Here is a 13,815-nt window from a genome sequence, read left to right on the forward strand (position 1 = left end):
ATCCAATTATACATAACCAAAGTAGCCAACGTTCCAACCACTGGCTGGTAAGGTTAATTACAAAATGACTGCTGCTGATTCCAAAGAAAACCCATTGAAAGTTGTCGATGTTGCTAGTGTGGATAAAGAAACTGCTGACAAAGTGCTAGAAGGTTTTAGTACTCAAGGTTTCCTATTCGTTGATGGCCATGATTTCACTCAACAAGAAGTTGACCATTTCTTTGAATTAAGTGAAACTTTTTTCAAGAAACCATTGGAAGAGAAAAAAAAGTTGGCTATTGATAAAAATGATTGTGGTTATACAACTTTTCATCAAGAAAATTTAGATCCAGCTTTACAATCAAAAGGTGATCCAAAAGAAGCTTTTAATTTTGGTCTATTCAACTTTGTTACCGGAGATTGTAACAAGGATCAATTACCAGACCTGTTCAAAGATGAAGAGAACTATGAATTCATCAGAAAGATGACTAAAAAACTATATGCACTTTCTGTAAAGATCTTGGAATTATTAGCAATTGGTTTGAAAATAGATGAAGATAAAGGTGGTAAAAATTGGTTTAGCGATAGACATCGTCCAAACGGTGAATCTATAACTTCAATGAGAATGTTACATTATCCACCAACTAGTGAACTTGATGCTGAACAACAAATTAGAGCAGGTGCTCATACTGATTATGGATCAATCACTTTATTATTCCAACAAAAAGGCCAAGAAGGTTTAGAATTATTATCCATGGATGATCAATGGCGTGCTGTTCCTTTTATTCAATCCAATAATGAATCTTATGCCAAAGAAGGGAAAGCTGCTCCTATCATTGTCAATATTGCTGATCAATTATCTTATTGGACTAATGGTATCTTAAAATCAACTCTTCACAGAGTTAGACTACCAACTAATGGATCTGATAGATACTCTATTGTTTTCTTCTTTGATGCTGAAAATGACGTTAGATTATTACCAATTCCAAGTCCTTTAGTTGAAGCAGCAAGAACTGAAGATATATCAACAAAGAAAGAAACTGACTTCATGACTTCTAAGGAATACTCAAACATGAGATTTGCTGCAACATATGTGAACGGTCATTAGTATAAACCCTACGATGTTAATGTGAAAATCAAACGATCACATGTCTATTTATTTATTGTACAAATGTGAATATAATATTTATGAAAACTGAAAAAATAGAGAACTCCAAACACATAAAATCATAGCCTTTAAACATCATCGAATGGATCAATTTTATTGGACACTTCATCAAATGGATTCAATTTGGCTCTTTCCGTTTCGTTAGCAGAGCTTGTAGTTGTAGTAGTTTCATAAGTTGTTGCAGTACCGCCTTCTCTTTCAAAACTTTCGGAATCAAGTTTGTGGAATTTTTGTTCATCCAATTTTTGGTATGATCCAGATGGTTCAAAATCTTGTAATTGCATAGCATCAACTCTTTCATTATGCTCATGATCAACAAGCGGCCCATGGAAATTCTTTTTACCCCATACAAACCACAACAACGAAACCAAAATGACAAACAAGACAAAGACACACGAAGCATAATTCATGCTAGTGCCGCTAACAGGTAATTGTGGTGGTAAACTCAAGACAAAGATGGTAAATAACAACCAAAGAACACTAATGATATTTATGATAAATCCCACATATTTCAGTTTGAAGGCTGCACCTCTGACTTTCCTTCTACCTCCAAGAACCAGACTACCAATTGGTATTAAAGCTGCGGCACATAATGAAATCACAGCTGCACCGACAAATGCATTAAAAGCTGCAGTTGAAATCAATGATAAAAGACCAAGGAAATATGAAACACCCATTGATAATAGAACTGCATTTTTTGGAACTTTTGAAACTGATTTGGGATCAACATAAGTCCAAATATGACCCATAGGTAAAGCACCATCTCTACTCATACTGAAAACAGCTCTTGATGAAGTTTGAATTGATCCAATCCCTGAGAACAAAAGATTACCCATAATCATAATAACCAAAAAGAATGAAACAACAATTGAGTTTGTAGCCAACTTGAAAATCAACACAATAGGCATGATACTTTTGTTCTGATCAACGAGTAGTGATATATCTGGTAAAACGGCTAGAATGGGTATCAAAAAAATGAACCCAGAGGCACCAGCTAATAGAACAGCTAGTGTCATACCCTTAGGGACAGTTCTTTCTGCATTCTTAACTTCTTCACTAATAGCTGGAAGCATACCAAACCCTTGTAATGTGAAATTTGCTTGTTGGAAACCTATTATAAAAGCCATCGGTGCTGGCCATCCTGATCTTGAATTATCAAAAAAAGTAAAGATGTATTTTAAACTGTGATATTTTGGAGAGAATAAAAGTAGTAAAATATCAATCAATAGGATAGCATAAATAATCCAATAGACACAGATTTTATTAATCAATTCAAGATGACGTGAAAATTTAAGGTTGACTAGCCCACAAATGGTAACAACAATGTAAAAAACAACAACTGTTAAAACTGCATCTGTCTCATAATTTGAATCCAAAATCCCAATAACGGACAACATGAATTGAGCACCAGCAAACGTTATACTTGTACTCATAGTCCAGTTACCTATTAGCAAAAAGAACCCTGTAAACCATGAGCATATTAGACTATATTTTGGTTTGGCTATTATAGCAGCACCGCCATGAAGTTCAATAGGATATTTGGAGGTTATTTCACCTAATGACAAAGCACAAAGCACTGAAAATACATATACAATCATATATCCACCCATTATCGTAGCAGGACCACCGTCTAGTAGTCCAATATTCATCGTGGTACCCAAACTTAACGGCGCGCTCATTAATCCAAACCCTAACCCTATCACAGACGTTATCGTCAAGTTCTTTGTAAGCTCTTGTTCATATTTAAATTTCTCTACTTGAACAACATCATCCTTCTTGCTGTTAGTATTTGGCCATCCCAGGTTTTAGTGCATATTCACTTACGTTCATATCATTCTCTATAGCTTCTGAAATGTGATGTATGAACCGGTTAGTATATGAAACCTCATTATGTGCAGTTTCCGCAGAGGAAGACATCAAGAACTGAAATAAAAATATATGACCCAAAGCTTATGAACTCTGTGCTTTAGAAGGATTCAATCGAATAGGGTTGTCAGCAAGTTTGGAATGAGAGTGTTAAAGCACACCTCATCACTGTTCTAAATTGAACCAATTTTTGTGCCTCGAAATCCGTAACTGGGCTTCAAACCAGCGCACTTTAGTTCTCCTATTTCAAGCGTAAAACCCTTCACAGTCACTGCAAAAAATCCCAAAGCAGACAGTAATTTCGGTACGACCTAACTAAAATTCACTAAGCAAGAGAATAGCATTCTCAGAACTACACACAGTGTATTCCACTTTTGGCTTAAACAGTGTTTCACTGTTGCACATGCGCATGTTTCTACTGACACTTGTTTATTGGCAGTCAAATTTGTATTTTCTTTAAAAATTTCGAAAACTAACGTGTGAACAGCGCTTGGAACTTCGAAACATCAATATCTCAACAAAGATGGATGAAGATCGTTACGATGAGTATGTATCATTTATTAAGGTCTCACTTTGCACTATCTAACCAACTCTAAAGGTTTGGTAATTTGATTGGTGATCCAATGGATTCTGATGCAGAATCATCAGCTTCTTCAGACTATGCTCAACCTGTCCAAGAAGATTCTGATAGAGAAATGGATAGTGATGATGAACAAAATAATAATCAGGTCATCCTTCAGGAGGATAAAGTCTATTACTCAACAATGTCAGAGACCTTCGGTAATGATGTTGAAACAGTTATTCAAACAACCGATAATCAAACTATTGATCAACCTTTAGTAAACCCACAGATTGAGAAAAAATTCAAAATTGAAGACAAAAATTTACCAAAAACAACATATTCGAAACAATACCTTGCTGAAACTTTGAACTACCCAAATAAGGTCAGAAATGTCTCCCTTGTTGGAAGTTTGAAATCAGGTAAAACTAGTTTTTTGGATACAATGATTCTTCAAACTCATCAATTGAAGAAACTTTCAAAGAATCAAAAATCCTTCAAAAAGCTACGTTATACAGACAATGAAACACTTGAGGTAAAAAGAGGCTTAACTATAAAGTTATCACCGATGACAATTTTGTTACCAAATCTTCGAGGAAGCTCAGTGGCTATAAACTTTATAGATACACCAGGGCATGTCAATTTCTCAGATGAAATGTCAGTTGCTCAAAGACTAACTGATATATCCGTTGTGGTGGTTGATGTTGTTGAAGGGCTAACGATTGGGGCAAGACAAGCGATTGATAATGCATTGAATAACAACGTGGAGTTGGCTTTTGTGATTAACAAAATCGATAGATTGGTATTGGAACTAAGGTTACCACCATTAGATTCATACCATAAGATTAGAAACACAATTGATGAGATAAATACGTACATTCAAGAAAATCAATATTTGGGAAATTATAAACACAATTCTTTGATTTCACCTGAATTGAACAATCTTCTTTTTGCCTCTGCAGATTTGAATTTTTCATTTTCATTAAAATCATTTGCAACATTATATGCGGACCGTTATGGGATGGATATAGATGCTGTTGCATTTTCTAAAAGGTTATGGGGTGATGTTTACTTCGATGAAGAACTCAACAAATTCACTACCAAATCTTCAAAAGGGTTGAAAAGAAGTTTTATTCATTTCATCTTGGAGCCTTTATACAAAATAATTTCCCTAGTCTTAGCAACAGAGCCAGAAGATCTTCAAAAATCATTATATGAGTCTTTTAACGTTGGTCTTGATAAACAACTACTCAAATCTGATGCACAAACATTGTTGAAAGAGACGTTCAAGTTGATATTTGGGGGATCACAAGGCTTTGTTGATATTATTGAAGGATTAAAATCGCCAGAAGAGCATTCAAAAACAAACCTTTACACAGGACCTGAAAGTGACCTATCTAAATCAATTTTGCTTGCATCTTCAGAGGGACCATTAGTTGCACAGGTTGGAAAAATTATAGAAAATTCTACTGCCTTGGTTAGAGTGCTGTCCGGCTCAATTGAAAAGGGGCAAACTATCAAAGTTCTTGGTGAACATTACAATGACGATGATGAAGATTTACAAATCTTGACTGTTGATGAGTTGTTTTTAGGTTGTGGGAGATACAAAATACCCATTGATAAAGCACCAGCTGGCTCAATTGTTCTCGTTGGTGGTATAGAGGTTATTTCAAAATCGGGGACAATAGTGGGTAATGATATTCAAGAAGATGTTTTCACTTTCAGACCAATAGATTATATCAATAAGGCTGTGTTCAAAGTTGTGGTTGCTCCTGATGTTCCTTCGGAATTACCAAAATTACTCGATGGTCTAAGAAAAATTAACAAAACATATTGTGGTGTGGAAGTCAAGGTTGAAGAAAGTGGTGAACATGTTATTTTTGGCTCCGGTGAATTATATCTTGATTCCCTGCTTCGTGATTTGAGAGAAATGACTAGAATAAATATCAAAATTTCGGACCCAATAACAAAATTTTCTGAAACTGTTGTTGACAAGAGTATTACTAAAGTCTCTATCAAATCACAAAATGGTCAGAATGAGATCACAATTATTGCTGAACCACTAGAGGAAAATTTGGCTACTGATATCGAAAACAACAAATTCAAAGATGTGAAACGTATTAATAAAGTTCTTAGGGACAATTATGGCTGGGACTCTCTAGCTGCTAGATCATTATGGACATTTGGCCCTGATTCAAATGGTCCTAATACATTACTTAATGACACATTACCTGATGAAGTTGATACAAATTTATTGAACAGTGTCAAAAAATCAATTATTCAGGGTTTCCAATGGGCTGTTCGTGAAGGTCCTTTAGCTGATGAGCCAATAAGGAACGTTAAATTTAAGTTAATTGATATTTCTTTGTCCAAAGATTCTCTACAAAGAGGTAATGGTCAAATAATACCAATGGTGAGAAGAGCATGTTATGCATCAATATTGACATCTACTCCAAAAATTATGGAACCTGTCTATTCAATTGAAATAATTTCAACTGCTCAGACTGTCAGAATTATTGAAGACATTTTGGATAAAAGACGTGGTGCAGTTTTCAAAGATACACCGATAGCTGCTACTCAGTTATACAAAATTCAAGGTTTTGTTCCAGTGATTGATTCCATTGGTTTAGAGACTGATATTAGAGTTGCAACCCAAGGACAAGCTCTTGTTTCGTTATACTTTGAAAAATGGACAGTCGTTCCTGGTGATCCTTTAGACCAAGATGTTTTTATTCCTAAATTGAGACCTGCGCATATTAATAGCTTAGCAAGAGATTTCGTCATGAAGACAAGAAAAAGAAAAGGATTGAATGGTGAACCTACGTTGGCCAAATATATTGATAAAGAACTTGTTGATAATTTGAAGGAGCTTGGTCTCCTTGTATAGATGAATTGAAATATGTATTATAGAGTCTACAATTTGTATTCAAATTAATGATGTATATGAAACTAATTTACAAAATATTGATCGAACTCCTTATTTTCTGTTGTTACGTTTACTTTTACCTGGACGTTTTGCTGATTTACCTTTCATTTTACGTTGTGAAAATCCAGATATATCGGCACTTGATTCAGCATCGTTCTTTCTCTTAAATCTCTTCATACCACCTTGACCATATTTAGAGTCCTTAGCCATTCTTTTAGCGTTTGGTTTAGTTCTTTTGTTTCTATCTTTACGTTCATCAATATCAGCAGTAGCTTCTTCAACAGCAACATCGAAATCATTGGCAGAAATTTCTTCATTTTGTCTCTTTCTCTTCAAACCTTTAATTTTATCCAAAGTTTCTCTTTTTTGTTTTTGACGGTCTTGTAAAGTTGCATTTTGAACTTGTTTACCAAATTTCTTTAATTCTCTTTGTCTCTTTGCTTCAGCAGATGCTTTCTTTTCAGAAGCTTCTTTGATTAATTTAAATTTCAATTTATCCATATGTTCATCAGATTTCACCATTTCAGCAAAATAATCTTGAGGTCTAGTGAATGGAACTTTTAATTTCAATAATTTAGTACGACCTTGAAGAGCCGCGTTTAATGCTTGTTTGTAAAATGCTAATTCACGTTGAGTATCATCATAAATATCTTTGATTTCAGGTTCGACAGCTTGTGCTGATGTTATACTTTGATGTTCTTGGAATGAATATTTTTCCCATGGTAATTGAATACGTGTCAAAGCATTCTTTAAAGCACCAACATTATTTATAGTTAATTTGGTATGTGGAACAATATCAGCATCAGAATCAATCTCAACATCAGATAATGGAATGTCTTCTTCTTCTTCGTCATCCTCTTCATCATCTTCTTCATCATCTTCTTCTTCAGCTTCGTTTTCCTGGGCTTCCTCTTCTTCATCTTCTTCATCTTCTGATTCAGATTCACTATCACTTCTAGCTAATTTCTCAAGGTCTAACAAGTATTCTTCCATTTCAGAATCTTCATCCTCAGCAATTTCAATATCATCTTCTTCTGATCCAGATTCTTCCTCTTCATCTTCATCTTCTTCACCTTGAGCTTTTGAGATGGCTTTTTGTAATTTTCTTTGTTCTTTCTTTGATAAAACATCACTTTTGTATTCTTCATCTTTCTTTGATTTTGTGTCTTTACCTTTCAATGGTTTCTTTGAAGCTTTAGCTTCAGTTTGAACAACAGGCTCACTATCTTTCAAATCATCTTTGGTGATTGTGACAGGACCTTGATTGTCTAAACTTTCTTTGGCCTTTTCAACTTTCTGTTGGTTCTCTTTGTTGGCTTTTTCAACAGCCTTGTTGTTCTTGAATGCAGTTTTAAGTTTTGCTTTAGCCATGATTTGAATTACTAGTTTTTCAAACTCTTTAGTGTTAATGATCAATCTGCATTCTACTCAAGTAAATAATTAAAGCCTTTAAAATTTTTTTTCAGCGATGAGGACCTGTCCTAACCAACATTTTCACAGAACACATTCGCGTATTTTGATTACATAATAATTGTGGGATCGTTTACCCGCTCTTGAATCTTCGCGAATTCGATTTATTTTGAAGCTCGAGATTTTCTCGTTTAAGTGCATAAACATCAACTGAAAATAATTGAACGATTATTACATTTCATTCCTCATTCTTTTCACACCATTGCTACAATGTCCGACAAAGTTTACAAAAGAGATAAGTTTTTGAACGTCTTCCCTGAATTGGTTGAAGAATTACTTCAAGTCTTGAAAGACTATGGTATGAGCCAAGAAGCCATTGAATGGTATAAAGGAAACTTGAACTATAATACTCCAGGTGGTAAATTGAACAGAGGTATTTCTGTTGTTGATACCTACATTGTTTTGAAAGGTTTAAAATCTGCTGATGATCTATCAGTTGAAGAATACAAGAAAATTGCAATCTTGGGTTGGTGTATTGAATTATTACAAGCCTATTTCTTAGTCGCTGATGACATGATGGATCAATCAATCACTAGAAGAGGTCAACCATGTTGGTATAGAAATGAAAATGTTGGAAACATTGCTATCAATGATGCTTTTATGTTGGAGGCTGCTATTTACGTTTTATTAAAGAAGCATTTCAAATCTGAATCATACTATGTTGATTTATTAGAGTTATTCCATGATGTTACATTCCAAACTGAATTGGGTCAATTGCTTGATTTAATCACTGCTCCAGAAGATCACGTTGATTTATCAAAGTTCTCATTGGAAAAACATTCATTCATTGTCATTTTCAAAACTGCTTATTACTCATTCTATTTACCAGTTGCTTTAGCTATGTTCGCTGCAGGTATCAATGATCCAAAAGATTTGAAACAAGCTAGTGATGTTTTAATTCCATTAGGTGAATACTTCCAAATTCAAGATGATTACTTGGACTGTTTTGGTAAACCAGAAGATATTGGTAAGATTGGTACTGATATTCAAGATAACAAATGTAGTTGGGTTGTTAATACTGCATTGAAATTAGTCACTCCAGAACAAAGAGCTTTATTAGATAAACATTATGGTCAAAAGAATGATGACTCTGAAAAGAATGTAAAAGAGTTATTCCATAACTTGGGCATTCAACAAATTTATTTGGATTATGAAGAAAAAACAGCTTCAGATTTGAAAGAAAAAATTGCCAAAGTTGATGAAAGTAGAGGTTTCAAAGGTGAAGTTTTAACTAAATTTTTAGAAAAAATTTACAAGCGTGCTAAATAATCTTAGAATTGATAGTACAAGTAATATTCGTGTTTACAAATGATAAACTTTTGCAATAATAGATATGTGGTTTTTGATAATTTTTACATATTGACGTAGGCTGCTCTAACATGAAGGGTCAAATCTTACTGTATGTATTGTGAATGATAAATAAAAACCGTGTATGTACCCAAAAAATATCCAAGTTATTTGTATATATATAATCTTGTGGATTTGATTGCCAGAGCAAAACAAAACATTGTCTTTCTCCACTGTATGCAAAGTGCTGAATATGTTATAAATTTGTAATTTTTTTTCCATCTAAAAGTTGATTTCTTAGACGTTAACTCTTTCTAATTCTTCTCTACCAGCTTTGGTGTACAAGTATTCGTTGTAATCTCTAGCATGAGCCCACCATTCCCAAATGATAACACCTGGAACAATGATGAAGAACGCTTGGTTTTTAGCTCTTCTGAAAACGTTGAAGATAGCATTGTGAGCAACACCTTTCAAGACATTTTGAGCGAATGGTGAAACAGCATAGGTAGTGATACCTTTTTGAGCTGGGGAACCTGTTGAACAAAGATTGTTAGTATCCTAGGCCAAAAAAAAATTAATCACTCTATCGATGGAAACTTACCTAAAGAACCCCACCATCCCATATAAGCTTTAGCATGTGGTGCACCTCCCATTGTGAATTATTTGTTAGATTTAATGAAAGTTGAGTCGAACTGAACAGTACAAATCTTGATTTCAACAGTTTCTGAAGCTGTTTTCTATACTTTTTTTCTGATTCGAAGAATTGGTTTTTCGAATTCTTCAATTGGCTGGAAACGAATTACGAGGATATTTCGCGAAAATTGATCACGCTTCTGACATTTAATCCGACCTTGCTGTCTCGACCAATTTTTTATTTTAGAGAAAACAGAAAATCTCAAAAACCATGGCAAGTTTTTAGAAAGGCTGATACATCAGGGACAGAAAATTACTTGTATTATTCGGTTATTATTGCAAAAGGGCTCAATCAAAGATTGGTGATGTTCTTCCTGTTTTAATTTGATTTCTTATCCTTTTTACATTCCTTCTTTCATATCCAAGAAAAAGATCACTACAAATCTCAAGAGATAAAGCACTGCTTTGGCACCTTTTAACATTATCATTTGTGCTTGATCCAATTAATACAACAGCTGTTATAATACTGCTGATTTCACCAAAACCTACGAGCTATGGCAAACAGCTCCAATTTCACTAAATCGAATTTCGATTCCAAATCAAGTCTGTTATCATCACTTTCAAGTTCAAGATCCTTATCAAAACAATCCTCTTCATCACCATTAAATCCAAACAACAGCTTTCATCATCAACGACCAGAAAATGAAGCATCTCCATCAAGAAGTAGCTCAACACTGTCGGAAATCGGTAGTCAAGATGATCTTCAAATCAAATCTTCAATTTCGCCTGCTTACAAACTGAGGAAGACCACACCATATGGTCAACTGCAAGATGTTAACAAATCGTCTTCAAAATTGCATAGAATATATTCAGAAAATGAAACATCAAACTTTAGTCAGGTGAATGGCAGAAGAATGTTTGATGATCAAAGGCACAGACCACACAGAACCAAATTTTTTGAACGTCAGTCCGAGTATGTACCAGATAGTCCATTACAATTCACAGCTAGAAGTTTTTCAAACTTTTATCAAGCAAATACCGCTATTGAAGCCCCAAAATATAAGGGCCTTGAAGATGAATACATTCCTGACTTTGATTTCAGTAATACTATTCAACAATGGACTGATTCTTATTATGCTGGTGCAAATTACGATCGTTCTTATGATTCTTCATTGAATGATAGCATGCCATCATCAATGATTTCACGTCCATTAACTCCAGTTGGTAAACTTCATTCTCAGGTCAGCCCAGTTACCGTTCCAAGACCAAAACGAGAGGGGCTCAGTATTAAAACAGATGAAGAAGGCTTAACAAATGATGAAGAATTGATTATAGCCAAACTACCACACAACTTTACAGACTTACCATTTTCAGTGAGGCGGAAACTACTGGCTGACCTTTCACCAAATGGTAATGTTGAGACAATTAATAAAATTGTGAAGAAAAAATTCAGAAAGAGACAAAAAAGTTCACCTGCAGTTCAATTTTTATCAAGTTTCAGTGATCGTTCATACAAAGCCGATGATAAAGAAAATATAGTATTGGACCATTCTTTAGGAGGAATCATTGGCTATGGTGCTTGGGGTATTATAAGAGAATGTACTTCACCTGAAGGTCAAACAAGGGCAATGAAGATTGTTCGTGTTAAAAATGATGCTGCTCGCGAGTTTTTCAAAAGAGAAACAATTATTTGGGCACAGTTACACCATGATAATATTTTAAGATTAATCAATGTTAAAGAATCTTCTAATGCTATTTACTGTTTAATGGATAGAGCATATGGTGGTACATTATTTGATTTGGTTTCAAAATGGGGAGTTTATCCCTCAAAATCTATCCAAGCTAAAGAGAGACTATCGATAATCAAAAGATACACTAAAGATATTTTGTCTGGATTGATGTACATGCATTCAAAGGGAATTGTTCATGGTGATGTTAAACTTGAAAACTGTTTGGTGACTAATAAAACCTCTTCGGGAAAAATTCTGTTGTGTGATTTTGGTATGAGTTTAAGATTCATGAACCCAATAGATTCTGATGAAGTGACATTGCCTAAAAACAATACTAAAATCAAAAGACGTCCCTCAATTCCAAGATCTTATTCTGGAAATAGTTTGAAATCACCAAAGTCATTACTGAAAATTTTTTCTGAAAGATCATCAGCAAATGAGGATTCTAAAATCAATACAAATACTGATAATCACCAGAAAGCAATAGGTTCTGTCCCTGATTCACCATTTTCTCCAAAACCTTTTGAATATGAATCCAAACAGCTAATTGATGCAACCCTTCCACACTCGCACATTGGATCGTTGCCATATGCTGCTCCAGAATTGCTTGAAAGTTCACCACCACCTTTAGGACCATCTGCTGATATATGGGCGTTTGGTGTTCTGCTGTACACGATGATTGTTGGTAAACTTCCATTCCAACATTCCTTTGAACCTAGGTTACGTGCTATGATCGCAGCTGGTAAATACGATACTGATTCTTTGAAAATTGCTGCTCAAAACAACCAAGAATTATATGACACTGTGGTTGGGTGTCTAACGATTGATATGAATAAAAGATTGAACCTCGGTGAAGTGATGACTCTGATTGAAGGTGTTAATATCCAAGAAGATGCACAATAATCTATAATGATTCGTTATATTAATGATCATATATGCTAGAATCATTCGTTGTCCTATGTTATGTTATTTATTCCTTAGCGGTTATGATTTGATCATGCGTCGACTGCAAAGTTTATATATTATGTATTTTGTTTACTATTATGTTCTATATATTATTTATTAATTGCATTCATATATGAATTTTACAGCTGTATAATAATCTTATAATTATATTAATGTACGTCGTACTGCTGCGCATGTATAATATAATATTTAAAGATATTTTATATAATATTAATATTATAAAAAGCTTATAGAATATAAATGGATCACTTACTATTATAACAAATTTCAACATGCGCTAGCTGTCGACTATATAATTTAAATATTAATATTAATTATATATATGCAAGTATATAAGTGGGCTTATATATAATTTGGTACTTAAGAGCTAAGAGACGTCGTACTCTTAGCCCACCCACCACAGACCTGGCCAAGATAGAGCAAGAGGCAGCCAGATACCGGAAGCTCAAACGTTCCCCAATCCACTACTATGATGATGTCAGTTAGTTAGCCAACCCATATGTTGATTGATCAACAATTCTTTTTTCAATTAATCCTATGCCATTTTTTACTTCTATAATTTCCAGGTTCATCCAGCATTCATGCTCAGCTCCTTTAATTAGCTAGTGGTTCAGTCACCTTAGAATCAACTAATTAACAAACCATTAGGACTTCATCAAGAAAAGTATTAGGAATATCTTGGTGATTTCCACAAATTTTACAATTGCTCCAATTATAACAATGGCCAGCTTTTTTAGTTCATTCTTACTTGTTTTTATTCTGATTTATCCCTTTTATTATAAATCAGTCATAGACTGAGTCCCCAGTGATTTTGTACATTATTTTTAATATAGCATGTTATAAATACACAATATAACGTGAATTTTTCAAAAAAAATGAATCAGCCCGTTATATATTGTGAATATTAATATCAGATACATGCAATTAAAAAAAAAAAAANAAAAAAAAATTAATAATATTTAAACTTGCTTGAGCCCATCTTTTAACTCAGGACGTACTTCCAGATATTTATACGATTTAAAATGTAGCTGCAGAGATATAATATATATTAGTTAATTGTTCTTTAATATTATAAATCTTGATTACTAAGATATTAGCTAATTGGAAAAGTTTCCATAATGGTTACCATGAGTCCTCACAGGGCATCAGCTTCGGTTGTATAGTGTAGTGGTTATCACTTTCGGTTTTGTATCCGGACAACCCCGGTTCGAATCCGGGTACGACCTGACAA

The 13,815-nt window shown here is 34.0% G+C and overlaps 7 protein-coding genes and 1 non-coding gene across 8 annotated transcripts; 5 read left to right on the top strand and 3 right to left on the bottom strand.

Moving 5' to 3' along the window:
• Nucleotides 1–64: 64 nt before the first annotated feature.
• On the top strand, nucleotides 65–1,087 carry WICANDRAFT_25884 (uncharacterized protein; the record flags this gene model as incomplete). Its single annotated transcript, XM_019181199.1, has 1 exon — nucleotides 65–1,087. One exon carries the CDS (start codon nucleotides 65–67, stop codon nucleotides 1,085–1,087), a length of 1,023 nt encoding a protein of 340 aa, XP_019041675.1.
• Nucleotides 1,088–1,265: 178 nt separating this feature from the next.
• TPO5 (Tpo5p) lies at nucleotides 1,266–3,064 on the bottom strand (the record flags this gene model as incomplete). Its single annotated transcript, XM_019185389.1, has 3 exons — nucleotides 1,266–1,418; nucleotides 1,441–2,919; nucleotides 2,972–3,064. 3 exons carry the CDS (start codon nucleotides 3,062–3,064, stop codon nucleotides 1,266–1,268), a joined length of 1,725 nt encoding a protein of 574 aa, XP_019041676.1.
• Nucleotides 3,065–3,708: 644 nt separating this feature from the next.
• On the top strand, nucleotides 3,709–6,459 carry SNU114 (U5 snRNP GTPase SNU114; the record flags this gene model as incomplete). Its single annotated transcript, XM_019181366.1, has 1 exon — nucleotides 3,709–6,459. One exon carries the CDS (start codon nucleotides 3,709–3,711, stop codon nucleotides 6,457–6,459), a length of 2,751 nt encoding a protein of 916 aa, XP_019041677.1.
• A 96-nt stretch (nucleotides 6,460–6,555) lies between these two features.
• On the bottom strand, nucleotides 6,556–7,653 carry EBP2 (Ebp2p; the record flags this gene model as incomplete). The annotated part of the gene is made up of 1 exon (XM_019180573.1): nucleotides 6,556–7,653. A coding segment is annotated over one exon (1,098 nt), but the record flags the coding sequence as incomplete, so codon positions are not given.
• A 525-nt stretch (nucleotides 7,654–8,178) lies between these two features.
• Nucleotides 8,179–9,237, top strand: ERG20 (bifunctional (2E,6E)-farnesyl diphosphate synthase/dimethylallyltranstransferase; the record flags this gene model as incomplete). Its single annotated transcript, XM_019181334.1, has 1 exon — nucleotides 8,179–9,237. The coding sequence occupies one exon, from the start codon at nucleotides 8,179–8,181 to the stop codon at nucleotides 9,235–9,237; it is 1,059 nt and encodes a 352-aa protein (XP_019041679.1).
• Nucleotides 9,238–9,552: 315 nt separating this feature from the next.
• On the bottom strand, nucleotides 9,553–9,908 carry QCR8 (ubiquinol--cytochrome-c reductase subunit 8; the record flags this gene model as incomplete). The annotated part of the gene is made up of 2 exons (XM_019181344.1): nucleotides 9,553–9,788; nucleotides 9,857–9,908. The coding sequence occupies 2 exons, from the start codon at nucleotides 9,906–9,908 to the stop codon at nucleotides 9,553–9,555; spliced, it is 288 nt and encodes a 95-aa protein (XP_019041680.1).
• Nucleotides 9,909–10,102: 194 nt separating this feature from the next.
• Nucleotides 10,103–12,696, top strand: NNK1 (protein kinase NNK1). The gene is given in 2 exon segments (XM_019186134.1): nucleotides 10,103–12,609; nucleotides 12,626–12,696. 1 exon segment carries the CDS (start codon nucleotides 10,443–10,445, stop codon nucleotides 12,519–12,521), a length of 2,079 nt encoding a protein of 692 aa, XP_019041681.1. The 5' UTR covers nucleotides 10,103–10,442; the 3' UTR covers nucleotides 12,522–12,609; nucleotides 12,626–12,696.
• A 1,041-nt stretch (nucleotides 12,697–13,737) lies between these two features.
• On the top strand, nucleotides 13,738–13,810 carry WICANDRAFT_t13. Its single transcript has one exon. It is a non-coding gene; the product is annotated as a tRNA-OTHER (tRNA).
• The last annotated feature ends 5 nt before the right edge of the window (nucleotides 13,811–13,815 follow it).

Source organism: Wickerhamomyces anomalus, assembly GCF_001661255.1.
Source record: "Wickerhamomyces anomalus NRRL Y-366-8 unplaced genomic scaffold WICANscaffold_1, whole genome shotgun sequence".
NCBI classification, from domain to species: Eukaryota; Fungi; Ascomycota; class Saccharomycetes; order Phaffomycetales; family Wickerhamomycetaceae; genus Hansenula; species Hansenula anomala.